This window comes from Gracilinanus agilis, chromosome 2, assembly GCF_016433145.1.
Source record: "Gracilinanus agilis isolate LMUSP501 chromosome 2, AgileGrace, whole genome shotgun sequence".
Classification (NCBI taxonomy): Eukaryota; Metazoa; Chordata; class Mammalia; order Didelphimorphia; family Didelphidae; genus Gracilinanus; species Gracilinanus agilis.
The window spans coordinates 562,474,565-562,490,832 of record NC_058131.1 but is presented as its reverse complement, the minus strand read 5'-3'; the positions used below and the strand labels follow the sequence as shown (position 1 = coordinate 562,490,832).

At 37.6% G+C, this 16,268-nt stretch overlaps 1 protein-coding gene across 1 annotated transcript in view; it reads left to right on the top strand.

Annotated features, from left to right (window-relative positions):
• The first annotated feature begins 131 nt into the window (after window positions 1-131).
• ADAM10 (ADAM metallopeptidase domain 10) overlaps window positions 132-16,268 on the top strand; it is a 138,837-nt gene continuing 122,700 nt past the window's right edge. Inside the window, exon 1 of the mRNA XM_044665304.1 lies at window positions 132-412. Within this exon, the coding sequence (XP_044521239.1) occupies window positions 358-412 (55 nt within the window). The 5' untranslated portion in view covers window positions 132-357. The remainder of the gene's footprint in view (window positions 413-16,268) is intronic.

The following is a 16,268-nucleotide window of genomic DNA, read 5'->3' as shown; positions in this document are numbered from 1 at the left end:
CACGTGGTGAGGAAGGAGGCGGAGGTCGAGGGCTCGGGGGGAGGGGGCAGTGGAGGGAAGCAGAGGAGGGAAAAAGGGAGGGAGGGAAGGAAAACGGAGAAGGAAGGAAACAAGGAAGTGGGGGGGGAGGGAGGTCCCTGTTTTGGAGGTACTGGGAGCGCTGCCGGCCGCAGAAGTAGAGCAAGAAGGAGGTGCTTGGCGGCTCCAGCGGCCGGGAGAGGGTCCCGGGTTCCCGCGGAGGCTCCAGACCAAGCCCCTTCAGTTTCTCCCACCGGATCAATGTGCTGTTGTTAACCCGTGAGGAGGCGGCGGCGGGGCCTGGGCTAGCGGCGGCGGCGGAGGCAGTGGCGGCGGAAGATGGTGTTGCTGAGAGTGTTAATTCTGCTTCTCTCCTGGGCGGCGGGGCTCGGAGGTGAGGCACGGCGGCGCCGGGGGACTCCGGGCCCTCGGGTCGGGGGCTCCTGCGGCGCTTCTCTTGCGCGTTGTCCTCCCCCTCCCCATTGTCCCTCGCGCCCGGAGCCAACGGGCTCCCTCTCGGCCGGGGCGGGCCGGCGCGGCCCCTTCTGTCCTCCCCGCCTCCTGCGGCCGAGGCCGTGAGGGGAGTGCGGGCGCCCAGCCGAGTCCCCGGGGAAGAGGAGCTTGGAGGGGGAGGGGGACTTACCACCCCCATCCCGGGGTCCTCTCGGGTGTGTCGGGTGGAGGTGGGGCGTTTAGCCGGTGCGGATCGGGATCCCACCAGGGGAGTGAGGGGGCTGGTTGATGGTGGGGGCGGCACTTGCTGTTGCCTTTTTGCCTCTTTGACTGGAGTGGGAACCCCAAAAGAGCTCCCCTCCCGGAGAGGGTTGAGATCGCTGCCCCCACCTCTCAAATGCTTTCCTCTTGTTTCACTCTTTCCCCTCTTCCCCAACCTTGGGACTGTGTGTGATGTCTCTGGCTGGCGGCTTTCGGAGTCCGCCCAGCCGGCGGCCGCGGGCCGCGGAGACTGGTGGGAAGTTCAGCTGTTTGCCCGGCCTCTCGTATTGTTCTGGACTTGGCGCCGAGGTCCGGTCCCCACCTCATTGTGCCTAGAGGCCGCACCTTGGGAGCAAAGTAACCAACTGCCGTTTTCTGCTTTCTTCCCATTTTGGAGGGGAGTTGAGTAGCCTCGGGGTCCGGGTTGGTGCCTAGTTTTGGTGTGGGAGAACAACCTTAGTTTCTTAGAGACTTCTAATGGGGAAGCATTGATCTAACACTTGCTGGGACTTGGAGAAGGTCTTTGTTTCGTTTGGTCAGAGCTTCTCAGACTGTGGGGAAAGGGTTTGGTTGGAGAGGAGTTTTTAAAACTGTTTTGTGTTTAGGGGTTTATCTGCTTCCTCGAACCAAAATTCTGGCTCATTTCTAGAGGGAGAGCCTCTGGATGACACAACTTGAGTAACTTCTCTAGTTGTGAATTGTGGATGACAGTTTCCCAAAACTCGTTGGGTGGAGTAGGAAGATAGAGGGTGAATTATTACCGTTGTTAATAGTTTGTGAAAGAAGTTATAGAGAGAGACCATTCCACCACCCTCTCACCGCCCCTTACTCACAGGAGATGTGCTTTTAGGAACACTAAGTTATGGTTGTTTGGATAGGTATTAATTGATAATGCATTTTAACAGTGTTTGTGTGTAAAGAACTCTTAGGGCAGCTTTTTCTCTCCTCCCTTGTTAAATCTTTTGCAAAGTGTGTTTACAAACATTTGATCGTTGGCACATTTTTATAAATGCTTTTATTTAATAAAATGTCTAATGATAACAAGAAATTATTTGGCTTGCCACAAAGATCTTGCTTATGCTTTGAGTCAGTAGAGGCTTCATTTATTACTACATAAATAGCAATGGTCAAATATATCCAAGAATCGAAAGCATCTTTTTTAGACTTGGATTGGGAAGTTATTTTTAGAGGCTAGAATTTAAGAAATTCTGTGCCTTCATATACAGAAGTAGAATTTTAGGGAACATTATGAATTTCACATTTTGTTTAAATGTTGAGTGTAAGAACTAAGTGTGATGTTAAGAAATTTGTCTTGTTAGTATTAAAAGTATATCATGAGCTACAGTGTTTCTAAAGTTCCTTCCTGCTCTAAAATTCCGATTCCACTATGATTCTAGGCAAGTCACTTCTTCTGTTAACTTTCACAATATATATTTTCAGGAAAATTGTGGAAACTATTGAATAACAACTAGTGTACTTTGAAGCTCCTCAGAAGTCAGTATTGTGTATGCTATATAGCAGAAGTTTCGTTTTTCAAAAAAGAAAAATAAAATCGTGTGAGAACATGTAGTTTGATACATGTAGATTCTTGGATTGGGAAAAGGGTAGTTAAATTGATTCATGAAGTTCAAGATATCCAGGCTTTAAAGAATTGATATATAATTTCAGTCTTTGCAACCTCACTAGTTCTTTCTTACTTTGTTAATTTAGAATGCTTGTTTACTCTCTTGAGGTTTCTTTTAAACTGAGATTTTCTCTGAAATCAGTAATATTGGTACTTTTCACTTTAAAATTGGCGTTAAATTAATAGTTATTGGTGAAATAATACTTTTTTAGAAGCTTACTTTTTAGATAGCTGGATGGCGAAGCCTGGCATTAGGAAGACCAGAATTTAAATTCGACCTCAGAAGACTTTGCTAGTTTTTAGTTTTTTAAAAAGTGTGTTTAATTTAACACAATAGTGATAAAAATTGTCCCATGTTTCTGCTTCTGAACTACTTTTTGCAACTCTTTTTCACTTCTTTGCCAAGAATTGAAAGGCCTTCCTTCATCAGTCTTAGAAAGTATTGATTAGTAGCAGAATTGATTGGCACACTGAAGTCTTTCATAGTTTCTTTACATTACTGTGTTCATGTATGTATAGATGTGTATGTGATTGTTGATAATTTTCATTTTCTTCATTTGAAATCTGCTTGTTCCATCCTTTGACAATAGTTATTTATTGGGGAATGCCTTGTTTCAAAAAATATTTTTATCACTTCTCTTCATTTCTTGGATATCATTTATTCTGGAAATTTGTTGTAAAGATTCTTCGCCCTTACTGTTTTTCTTATAGTTCTCACTGCATTTGGTTTTGCTCATACAAAAGCTTTTTAATTTTATATAATCAAAATTGTCCCTTTTATTTTCTGTTAACAGCTTTATACTTTGTTGAGTTACTAATTCTCCTGGGAGAGGGGACCATAGGCTTGGGATAGATTTATCATCCTGCAGCCAGTCTGGTATTGTTCCTCTCACTACTACAGGCATGGAGTCTGTTATGGGTCTTTATTCGAAGCCCTTCTAATTTGGTTGGACTTACCAGTGCTTTTACTCTGCTGGCTGTCTTTGAAGAGCAAGCAAGGATCCTCTCCCCTATGGGTGTAGGCTTACTCTACTAACTAATAATTAGCAATTCTTTTGCATCTACCCTGAGCCCCTGAGTTTTGTGGGAGACAGGAAGTGAGGGTAGCTTTATAGTGTCATAAAGCTTAATCTTTCTGACTGTTGATAGCTATTTCCGCTGTTAGACTGACAGATTCCATAGGAATCCTTTGGTTTGTTAAACCTATATTTTTGGGAACTCCTGCAAGATCTTCCACTTAATGTTTTGTTTTCCTTTGTCTGGTACTACAACAAAAGTTAATGTGGGTTTATTCTGACTAGCAATATTTTCAAGAAGAAATTTGGGAATGCTTTATGTAACCATTTTACACAGACATTTTTGTGATTTATAGAGTCCTTATTTTTATTAAATTTTTTGTTAAAATTTCTATTAAATGCCTATTTGCTAGGTACAGATACAAAAATAAAACAGACTGTATTCAAGGAGCATACATTCTTCTGGGTTCCTATAATATGTACTAGGTTAAGATCCATGTTACAAAATAAAACTAAGAGAAGGAAAGTACCAAGAGCAGGGGATCATGAATGGTAGATCAGAAAGGTAGCTCTTGAGCTGAGTTTTTTAAAGGAAGTTGGTGGATTCTGAGAGGCAAAGATGAGGAGAGCATTCAAAGGCAGAAAGAGGACAGAGATTGGGGTCCTACTAACGTAGGCCTGTTTGGCTAGAACATAGAGTGCATAATGGAGAGTAGTAAGGGAAGTTATTTTGAAGCCAGGTTTTGGAAGGGCTTTAAATACTACATTGAGGAGTTTGGTCCTTATCCTTATTTCCAGAGATAAGGAGCCTCACAGGTGTGTGTGGCATCCAAGAAACCAAAGCAGTCAGTAGCTGGGTAGCTCGGTGGCATAGTGAATATAGTGGGATCTGTCAAGAAAGACCTGAGTTAAAATTCAGCCTCAGACACATTACTAGCAGTATGATCCTAGTCAAATCTCTTAACTTCTTTCTGCCTCCCTTACCTAATCTGTGAAATGGACATAATGATAGCACCCATCTCCCAAAGGTTGCTCGAGGACTAAATAAGATTTAAAAATTATAAAGCATTTAGCATAGTGTCTGGCCCTTAGTAGTTGCCATATAAATGTTAGCTATGATTATTACTATTAAGTGCAGCTAGATGTCACAGAGGATAGAGTGCCTGGCTTGGAGTCAGAAAGATTCCTTTTCCTGAGTTCAAATCTGGCCTCAGACATGTACCAGCTGTGTGATCTTGGTCAAGTCACAGTTTGTCTCAGTTTCCTCATCTGTAAAATGAACTGGAAAAGAAAATGGCAGACCACTAACAATATCTTTGCCAAAAAATCCCAAATGGGATCACAGTTGGACATGACTGAAATGAGTGGATGACATAAATTATTACTATTAGGTAGCATTCTGAGTAGCCAATGGCCATTGTTATTGGCTTAAGATCATTAAGATGATGCTCTAAATTTATTTAATTTGAACTAACATAATTAAACATTTATTTTATAATTTAAGTGAACATTCTTTGACTGGTGACCTCAGAAGGCTTTAGACATATTAAAAAATGGGTATCACGTATATGAACTTTCTTCTAACCTCAATGATTTCACCTTCTAAAACGTTTTTGCTTTGAACTTAATTTTAGCTCCCCCCCCAGTACTTTCTGTTTATTTTCTTATTCCTAAATGATGTGTAGTTTTACAAATACTATTTCTATCTGAGGTTCTTATGTTAGCCTTTCAGATGTAAAGTAACTACTGTTAGTAGACAGTATAGTTGCTATTTGAAGTTTGGGGAAGAATTGGGGTTGTAATGACCTGATAATGTTATAAATACAGTTAAAGTAGCCTTTCAGATGTTTTCATAATGACTTCTAAAGCAATAGCAGGGAATCTCTCCTTTTTTTTTTTTTTAATTGTACTACTGGTCATTTAAAAAAAAATGAGAGTCATTTAGTGTTCATTTTTTCCCCCTAAAGAAAGAAAAATAAAAATAATGTAGTTTGCTATTATAATGGAATGAAGTTGTAGCATCATAGCACTTGTTTGTGGAAAGGGACATTAGAGATCATCTGTTTCAACCTCATGTAATAAATGAAGAAACTGAGGCCCAAAGAAGTTAAATGATTTGCTTAATATAAAAGGAGTAACTAGAACTAGGATTCACATTCTTGTCTGTTGGTTATTTTACTGCATAGTTCTGGGAGCCATATACATTTGGTTTTGGTATATCAGTAGATTACTGACATGATGTCTTCTTTCCCTTGGCTTCTGGGGTGGAAGGATTGACCTGAGCCTAGTTAGTTGAAATTCTTTTTTTTTTTTTGTTTGTTTTTTAAACCCTTAACTTCTGTGTATTGGCTCCTAGGTGGAAGAGTGGTAAGGGTGGGCAATGGGGGTCAAGTGACTTGCCCAGGGTCACACAGCTGGGAAATGTCTGAGGCCGGTTTTGAACATAGGACCTCCCTTCTCTAGGCCTGACTCTCAATCCACTGAGCTACCCAGCTGCCCCCGTTAGTTGAAATTCTGAGAACATTTCCACACACACTACTTTCTAGCAAAGGATTATAAAATTTTACAAAATTAAAATGAAGCTCCTCTATAAAGAAGTAATTGGAAATTGTTATATTTGTAGAATGGATGATGATCCACCTATAAATTATAGACAATTGTCCCTTGCTATATCGCAGTTCACTTATCCCCTTGTCCCTTCATTGTATTGCAGGTTAAAAAAAATCTTAATTCTTTATCAGGGAGTTACACTTACTGCTGCACACTATTGGCTGATGGAATGAAAGGCAACCAACCACAGCACTGTGTTTTGTATCCTGGACACTGATTGGCTCAGTGACTGTAGGTTACTAAGTGTGGAAAAGGTTTATGGGAGAGTGGGAAGGGCCTATAAAGCCTTAAATATATATGTAATAAAATAAATATAGCTGCTATTTCATGGATTTTCATCTATTGTGGGAGTCTGGAATGTAACTCCCTGGAATCAGTGAAGGATCACTGTAGTCTATTCTTTGGAATTTTCCAGGGTAAAACTGTTAAGGCTATGATATTTAAGTTTAGGCAGCTAGGTAACAATAGATGGAGTCCCTGACCTGGAGTCAGGAAGACCTGAGTTCAAATCTAAACTCATGCACTTACTAACTGTGATACTGGGTAAGTCATTGAACTCTCTTTGCTTCAGTTTACTCATCTGTAAAATGAGCTGGAGGAGGAAATGACAAATTACTACAGTTTCTTTTCCAAGAAAACTACAAAAGGGGCCATGTCCTGATGATAAATGGCTAAACAAAGACAACAAATTATTATTTGTGTCCTCGGGCCCTCTTCTCTTCTTTATTAAATTTTTTGGGTGATCTCTTCAGGTCCTATAGATTTAATTATCATCCAGTTTTATTTCCTCTATACAGCTAATCCTTGGATCAATTTATCCAACCCTCACCTCTCTCTTGCATCTCTGTAAAATATATCTAGAATTGGAAGCCTTTAAAATATCTTAAATTAAAAATGTCCAAAACTGAGCTTGCCATCTTTCTCCCAAAATCCTTTCTTAAATTCCTTAGAGGAATGGGTGCTGCCATTCTTCTAATCACCCACTATCACTACCTAGATATCATTCTTGATTCCTCACTCTCTTAACCCTTTATATCCAGTCTGTGCTATAAAGGGCTTTTAATAACTTGGCCCTTTCCAGCTTTTCCAAGGTCTCAGCCCCCTGTTCTTCCTTGACAATGTTACCACTCAGGTGCAGACTTTCTTCACCTACTGCAGACCACACTATTACCTCTACTATTGCAGTAATCTGCCTCCAGGCTCTCTCCACCATAGTCCCTTTTGCACAAGGCTGTAAAAGTGATCTTCCTAAAGTGCAAGTATGACTGTCACCCCCTCTTTTCCCAATTTAACAAATTCTAGTGGCTCCCTATCACTTTTAGAATCAATATAAAGGCCTCTATTTTGATTTTAAAGTTTTTTTTATAAACTATTCTCTTCCTACTTTTTCAATCTTGTTTTACCTTCCCTTTCCTTCATTCATCCTTTGATGTGAGATCAGTTTTCTTGCTGTTCCTTACAAAAGCCACTTCCATCTTCCCACTCCTGCATTCTCACTGACTGTCCTCCATGACTGGAACATTCTTTTCTTTTTATCTCATGACTTCTTTCAAGTCTCAGTTTAAATCACACTTTCTGCTTTTTGCCTTTCCCTGTCTCCCTTAATGCTAATACACATCTCCTATTGGTTATCCCCTTTTATCCTGGCTATATCTTGTTTTACATATTTATTTTCATATTGTCTGCTCTCTCCTTGAGAGCAGAAACTATTTTTTTGCCTTTTTAAAAGAATTCTTTGTGATGAGCACAATGACCAACACACAGTAGGCAGCTTAATAAATGCTTATTATTGTGTTCTCAGTAATGTTTTAAAACTTGAACCACCAAAAAAATAGCAGGTCAAGAAGACTATATGAAACTCTGAATCTCCATGTCATACTGTATGCATAAAAATAATTCTGCATATTACTTACAGAGCTATCTTATTTTTATATGTTTCCTTCTTAACTTTCTTCTCTTGTCTTCTGTGCATTAAAAAAAAATGTTTCAGTGGTCCTCTTTTGGAGAAGGGACATCACTACTGTTTTCCCTATCCATCTCTGTTAATCTCCCAATAACCTCTCTATAATAATAAATAATCTCTATAACCAAGAGAAAGCATATTCAATAAAAATTAATCCAATTGGTGTCTATGTCCCAAAATACATCTCTGTATCTTCTCTTCACAAACATGCTTAATCATAGGCTCTCTGGAAGCATGATTGGTTAGTGTTTTCACTATTGTTTTTAAGTCTTTAATAGTTTTTATTTACTGTTGCGGTGCTTTGTATGAATTGCTCATTTGACTTTGCTTCAGTTCATGCTACTCAGGATTCTCTAAAATTGTCTCTGTCATGTCCTATGGAGTAATAATATTCCATTAGATTATGTACAATTTGTTCAGTAATTCCATAATTATCTAAGAGGAAATCCAAGACATTTCCTTATATTCTAGCCCTTTTATTCTTAACTCCTACCATCTCCTCAGATCAAGAAGTTTGTTTTGCCAACTCTTAGGTACCACCTCAAGTATCAGATTGGCCAATGTGAGAGTAAAGAAAATGACAGATGTTGGAGGGGATGTAACAGAATTGAGACATTAATGCATTGCTAGTGGAATTGTGGAACTGATCCTACCATTCTGGAGGACAATTTGGAAATATACCCCAGAGGGCTATAAAAAATGCATAACTTTTGATCCAGTAATAGGTCTGTATCCTAGAGAGATAAAAAAAATGGGAAAGGACCTGTTTGTACAAAAATATTTATAGGTCCTCTTTTTTGTGGTGACAAAGAATTGGAAACTAAAAGGATGTCCCTCAGTTGGGGAATGGCTGAACAAATTGTGGTATATGATGGTCATGGAATGCTATTGTGCTGTAAGAAATGAAAAGGATGATTTCAGAAAAAGCTGGAAAGACCTACAAGAAATGATGAAGAGTGAAATAAGCAGAACCAGGAGATCATTGAACACCATTAACAGCAATATTGTGAAAGAATGAAATGTGATAGACTTTGTTACTAACAGCAATAAAATGATCCAGGACAATTCTGAAGGACTTGAGAAAAAGAATACTATCCACTTCCAGAGAAAGAATTGTTGGATTAGGAATTGTGATACTGGAAATTTGGGTGTCTTAATATTGAGATCCGTGATATAAACTTCCTGTGGTCTTAATATCGAGATCCATGATATAAAATTGCTGTGGACGTTTAGGGGACTTGAAAACTACATTTCCCATGATTCAACAGGCTTCCCTTACTCGGTGATGTGAGCCAATGTAAACAGAAGCTTAAATAGGGAGAACTTGATTAGTACTTGCTCTTTCCTAGGAAGCAGCCTAGGGGAAGGTATGGTGGGCCATTTGAATTAGATCTTAGCAGGCACGTGGTTCTTTGTAATTATCAATATGGCTGTTAATAAAACCCTAATATCTTTAAATATATTCATCTATATTAATTTTATCTGTAACAGAATGCAGATGGAAACCTGACTTTATCACTTGTGTATTTGGGTATATGTTTTAGGGTTTGGTTTTATAAGATTATTCATTTAACAAAATGAATAATATGGAAACATGTTTTGCAAGGTTTCTTTGGATTCTTTGTGTTTGTATTTAACTGTTCTTTTTATCAGAGATAATTGAAAGCCCTCTGTTGTATGAGAAGTCAGTTTCTTCCCCCTAAATAGGGTTTGTAGGGTTAAATTATTATTGGTTGTAAGCCTATATCTTTGGAAAACTGAATTCTAAGTTTTCCCTCTCGTTTTTAGTGGAAGATTCCAGTTCTTTTGTGATCCCAAGTATATGGTTCTTTGATATTGGAGGCTTTCAGTAATTTTTTTTTTTTAATGTAGGAATTCTGGCTAATTGTTAAATTTTTTTCTATCTTCACTTTTTCCTCTGAATGTTTCTAATATGTCTGAGCAGTTTTCATTATGATTTCTTGGAATATAGTATCTTAAGTTTTTCTTTGGTGATAACTTCTATCTTAGATCTGACCAGTAATTTTTAGCTTGTTCCTCTGAATTGCTTATGTCACCATTTATGTCTAAATCACGTACTGATTTTGAGCTTATTGTGGTATACAGTGTGAGATGTTGGCTTATACCTAGTTGTGCTAGTTTTCTGAAAAGTTTTTATTGAATGGTTCTTACTCTAACACTTGGGATCTTTGTTGTTTTTTTTTTCTTAAATAAAACACTAGGTTACTGTGCTGATATGTTTCTATATATTATGTGTCTAATCCACTGTACTCCTTAATCTCTCTATTTCTTACTCAGTAAGTCATTTTTGTGACTACAGCTTTGTAGCTTAGTTTGAGATCTGGTACAGGCCCTCTTTCTTCTCCTTCCCTTCCCCCCCATCAATTCCTATGATATTCTTGTTTTTTTGTTTCTCCAAATGGGACTGGGGGGGAGGAATAAGAAATTACATAGCACCTACTAAATGCCAGGCATTTTTTAAAGTGCTTTTACAGATACCATTTGATCCTTACAAATCTATATGGTAGGTGCAATTATTATCCCCATTTTATAGTCAAAGAAACTGAGACAGAGGTCACACTGCTAGTAAATGTTTTAAAGCTGGATCTTCCTGACTCTAGGTCCAGTGCTCTACCTAATGCTCCACCTATCTGCTTCCAGATCAATTTTGTTATTTTTTTTAGTTTCTATAAAGTAATTCTTTGGTAGTTTGATTTGGGATGACACTGAATAAGTAAATTACTTAATATTATTATATTGGTTCAGCCTACCCATGAGCAATGAATACTTCTCTAGTTGTCTAGATCTGACTTTCTTTATGAAGTTGTTTTGAAATTGTGCTCATATAGTATTGGAATGTTTTTCGATGGGCATTTCACTAAGTACCTTTCCTTAGTTAATATGGAATTTTTCTAACTTTCTGCTGGATTTTGTTGGTAATATACAGAAAAGTTGAAGATTTTTGTGGGTTTATTGTATGTCTTGTAACTTTGCTGAAGTTAATTATTCTGATTATTTTTTAGTTGATTCTCTATTGTTTTCTAAGTAAATCATATCATCTCCAAAAAGTTATCAAGTTGTTCTGCTTTGCCTATACTTTTTCCTTTAGTTTTTTCTGATTGTTATTTTTATTTAACAAATAAAAGGTTTTGACATTACCTTTAGAAAATTGTGTTCAGAAGTGTCTGTATTATGCGTGTGTTTTGGTAAATGCTATTGACTTCTTCCTGTGGCTTGATCAGTCAAATTAAAAAGAATGCACTTTTCTGAGAAATTTTATCAGTTAATTAAGAGTATTTTTTCCATGGTTACAAGATTCATTTCTTTCCTTCCCTTTCCCCCACCCCCTCCCATAGCTGACACGCAATTCCACTTGGTTTTACATGTGTCATTGATCACGACCTATTTCTATTTTATTGATATTTGCACTAGGGTGATCACTTAGAGCAGTGATTCCTAAACTTTTTTGGCCTACCTCCCCCTTTCCAGAAAAAATTATTACTTAGCGCCCCCCTGTCACATACTATCACTGCCCCCTTATAGTTATTCACTGCCCCCAAATGCACCTGTGGCCATCACCGCCCACCCCTGGATTGCTGCAACACCCACTTTGGGAATCACTGACTTAGAGTCTGTATTTCCAGTCATATCCTCATCAACCCATGTGATCAAGAGTTGTTTTTCTTTTGTGTTTTTACTCCCACAGTTCTTCCTCTGAATGTGAATAGCATTCTTTCTCTGAGAAACCTTAAAATCTTCAAAAGGAAAGTCTCTGTCTCTCCCCATCTCTCTCCTTTTAACATACCTCTCCCACTTCTTGCTCTGGCTTCCCTGGAAGGGCATACAAGAGACATAGATAAGAAAGAAGGGCTTTTTTTGTTTCCAAACTTAAGGAATTTATGGTATTGTAAACTAATTAGAGACTAAATTTGTGACATTAATTTCTCTATTAGGAATTTCCAAATTGTGGCTTGAATGTTTTCATAAATACTGAAATGTTTTAGTGAGTTTTGAGATTCCACTCTGTAGACTTTTGTTTAAAAGAAAAAAATGAATAAAACTGAGTAAGTTACATGGCAATTATCCAAGAAAAGAATTGGGAGAGTTTGGAGGAGGGGAAATCAACTATTTGGCCATACCACAGTACAAGCATGAGATGATAAGAGTCTGCACCAAAGTGTTGGCAACATCAAAGAGAGAAGGAAGTATATGAGGAATTCAAAAGAATCAACAGGTATCAGCAAATAAGCTGGATGTTGTAATAAGCAAGATATGAAATGATTGAGGAAAGAAAGGTTTGATCTGAGCATATCAATCAAAGCATGCCAATTGACTAACAAAACTGGACCTTTCCTCATTTTAAGTCTAAACCCAGACTACAAATACAATAAGAATACAATAAGAAACAATTTTAAAAGGCCAATTAATTAAAAGGAAACAATTCAATATTAGATAATCTGATATCTAATTGGATGAAAGACTAGGGACTTTCCAAGATGGGAGAAGACTTGAATTCAATTCCCTGAATTCTGGGAAAGAAGTGTCCTATTGTTCCCCAATTCTCTGTAAACAATCTAAGGAATATGGAAACATTAACAGATCAGTTGTGGCCAGTTTTCAGATTAGGCATATGAATTGCTTGAGATATTGTATTCAAATAAAATAAATACCTATTGCTACAATGTATCTGTAAAATTCTTAATTTTAGTAATTTAAATAATACTCTTGATAATTTAAAAGAAATGCAATTTATGAACATGAAATTTTTGTTCTGAAATTTTGCTTGGTGTGGCCTTTTGCCTAGGAAAAGAGGGGGGATACACATACTTCATCCCTTATCTATATGCAAACTATTACATAGTTTCAGTTCTGCTAGCTAGGTATATATGAAATCAGTGTCATTAAATAAGCAAATATGAAGGTATAAATATGAAAAAACCAATCCACAAATGATGAATATATTTGCATATTAAATGGTATTTTTGAATTCAAATTAACCTCCAGTGAAGTTTCAGAAGATAAATTGCAAAATATTTTTGGGGTAGGGATGGTTGAGTCACTATTGCCTTACATCCCACTTTGAAATTCTGTCCCTAAGATTTAATTCCTTAAGGTTTTTCATACTTGGCTGTCTTTGTCTTTTTGAACTCAGAGGAGCTGTGAATTTTCCCCCCCACCTATCTTGACCATCAGACCATTCAAATGTAACTGAGGGTCACACCTGCATTTTCAATTTTTTTGGAAACTGGGGGTAGGGAGTTCTTGTGGGCAGTGAGCTACTTTGACAATATCTGCCTCAATCTCCTCATCCCCTCAATCTTAGGGAATGTTGCTGCCTTTATAGTGCTTTTCTTCCAACTCCTATCAGCAGCTGAGGAAATAGGTTGTGGCTATACCTGTGCATAGGTAATGTGTAAGTTGTTTTTTTTTAACCTTGGGGAAGTGCCTAGATTTGTATGAATGTTACAATTATATGAACTTTTCAAATCAGCCTTAATATTTAGTTTTAGATGAGTTGCTTTTTTATATGTGCCATATCTGTTTTTTTATAATCCCAGGGTTTAGCGGAATGAATGCCCTGCACATAATAGATGTTTGACAGATATTTATTGAATTGAAATTCTGAAGATTCTAACTGTTCCAAAGTTGATGTCTTTTTTTTTTTTAGGAAAAATTTTTTCGATGGTTACACAATTCATGTTCTTACTTTCTCTTCCACCCAAGCTCCCCCTCCCCGTAGCTGACAGGCATTTCTACTAGTTTCTTCATGTGTCATCGATCAAGACCTGTTTCCATATTATTGATGATTGCACTAGGGTGGTTGTTTTAGAGTTTACTTCCCAAATCATATTCTCATCAACCCAAGTGTTCAAGCAGTTGTCTTTCTTCTGTGTTTCCTCTCCTGTAGTTCTTCCTCTGAATATAGGCAGCGTTCTTTTCCATAAATCCCTCAGAATTGCCCTGGGTCCTTGCATTGCTGCTAGTACAGAAGTCCATTACATTCGATTTTACCACAATGTATCAGTCTCTCTGTACAATGTTCTCCTGGATCTGCTCCTTTCACTCTGCATCAATTCCTCTAGTGAATTATTCCTTTGAGCACAGTAGTATTCCATCACCAACAGATACCACAATTTGTTCAGCCATTCCCCAATTGACGGGCATACTCTCGTTTTTCCAGTTTTTTGCCACCATAAAGAGCATGGCTATAAATATTTTTGTACAGTCTTTTTCCCTATGATCTCTTTGGGGTATGGCTGGATCAAAGGGCAGGCATTCTTTTAGCACTCTTTGGGCATAGTTCCAAATTGCCATCCAGAATGGTTGAATCAATTCACAACTCCACTAGCAGTGCATTAATGTCCCAATTTTGCGACATCCCCTCCAACATTCATTACTCTCCCCCTGTTGTCATTTTAGCCAATCTGCTGGGTGAGAGGTGATACTTCAGAGTTGTTTTGATGTGCATTTCTCTAATTATTAGAGATTTAGAACACTTTCTCTTGTGCTTATTGATAGTTTTGACTTCTTTATCTGAAAATTGCCTATTCGTGTCCCTTCCCCATTTATCATTTGGGGAATGGCTTGATTTTTTTGTACAATTGATTTAGCTCCTTGTATATTTAAGTAATTATACCCTTGTAAGAGTTTTTTGTTATGAAGATTTTTTTCCCAGTTTGTTATTTCCCTTCTGATTTTGGTTGCATTGTTTTTGTTTGTACACAAACTTTTTAATTTAATGTAATAGAAATTATTTATTTTACATTTCATACTTTTTTCTAATTCTTGGTTTTGAAATCTTTCCTTTCCCAGAGATCTGACAAGTATACTATTCTGTGTTAGCCTAATTTAGTTTCCTTCTTTATATTCAAGTCATTCACCCATTCTGAATTTATCTTGGTGTAGGGTGTGAGATGTTGATCCAAACCTAATCTCTCCTATATTGTTTTCCAATTTTCCCAGCAGTTTTTGCCAAATAGTGGATTTTTGTCCCAAAAGTTGGGCTCTTTGGGTTTATCATAGATTGTCTTGCTGACATCACTTACCCAAGTCTATTCCACTGATCATCCCTACTGTCTCTTTGCCAGTACCATATTGCTTTTTTATTTTATTTATTTTATTTTTTTAAGCCCTTACCTTCTGTCTTGGAGTCAATACTGTGTATTGGCTCCTAGGCAGAAGAGTGGTAAGGGCTAGCCAATGGGGGTTAAGTGACTTGCCCAGGGTCATGCAGCTAGGAAGTGTCTGAGGCCAGATTTGAACCTAGGACCTCCCATCTCTAGGCCTGGCTCTCAATCCACTGAGCCACCCAGCTGCCCCCTGGTACCATATTGTTTTGATGATCACTGCTTTATAGTATAGTTTAATATCTGATACTGCTAGGCCACCTTCCTTCACATTTTTCCCCCCTTATTTCCCTTGATATTCTTGATCTTTTGTTTTTCCAAATGAACTTTGTTATAATTGTTTTCTAATTCAGTAAAAAAGTCTCTTGGTAGTTTGATAGGAATGGCACTAAATAAGTAAATTAATTTGGGTTAGAATGGTCATTTTTATTAAGTTAGCTCGTCCTACCCATGAGCAATCAATGTTTTTCCAATTGTTTAGATCTAGTTTTAATTGTTTGGAAAGGGTTTTGTAGTTGTGTTTGTATAATTCTTGTGTTTGCTTTGCTAGATAGATTCCTAAGTATTTTATATTGTCTAGGGTGATTTTAAATGGTGTTACTCTCTTTTTTTTTATAATATTTTTTAAACATTTATTAATATTCGTTTTTAACATGGTTACATGATTCATGCTCCTACTTTCCCCTTCACCCCCTTTCACCCCTCCCCCCCAGGGCCAACACACATTTCCACTGGTTTTATCATGTGTCATTGATCAAGACCTATTTCCAAATTGTTGATAGTTGCATTGGTGTGGTAGTTTCGAGTCTACATCCCCAATCATGTCCACCCCAACCCATACTCTTTCTAACTCTTGCTGCTGCGATGTGTTGGAAATATATAGAAATGCTGATGATTTATGTGCATTTATTTTGTATCCTGCAACTTTGCTAAAGCTGTTGATGATTTTAATTTAATTAATTAATAATATATTTTGTTGTTATATTCTACTATTATTTCTACTATACTGACCAAGTTGTCTTATAAAAATGTAGTTTAAAACACTTATAAACCAAGTTGTTTTAGTAGTAATCGTACTTTCATAGGGAAGACTTAGATGAGTAAAAATAGAGCTGTATAAGATCTTGTTTAGACCAGAGGTTAATTCTTTAAGGAGTCTGCAGATAGATTTTTTTTTTTATTTTTTTATTTTTTAA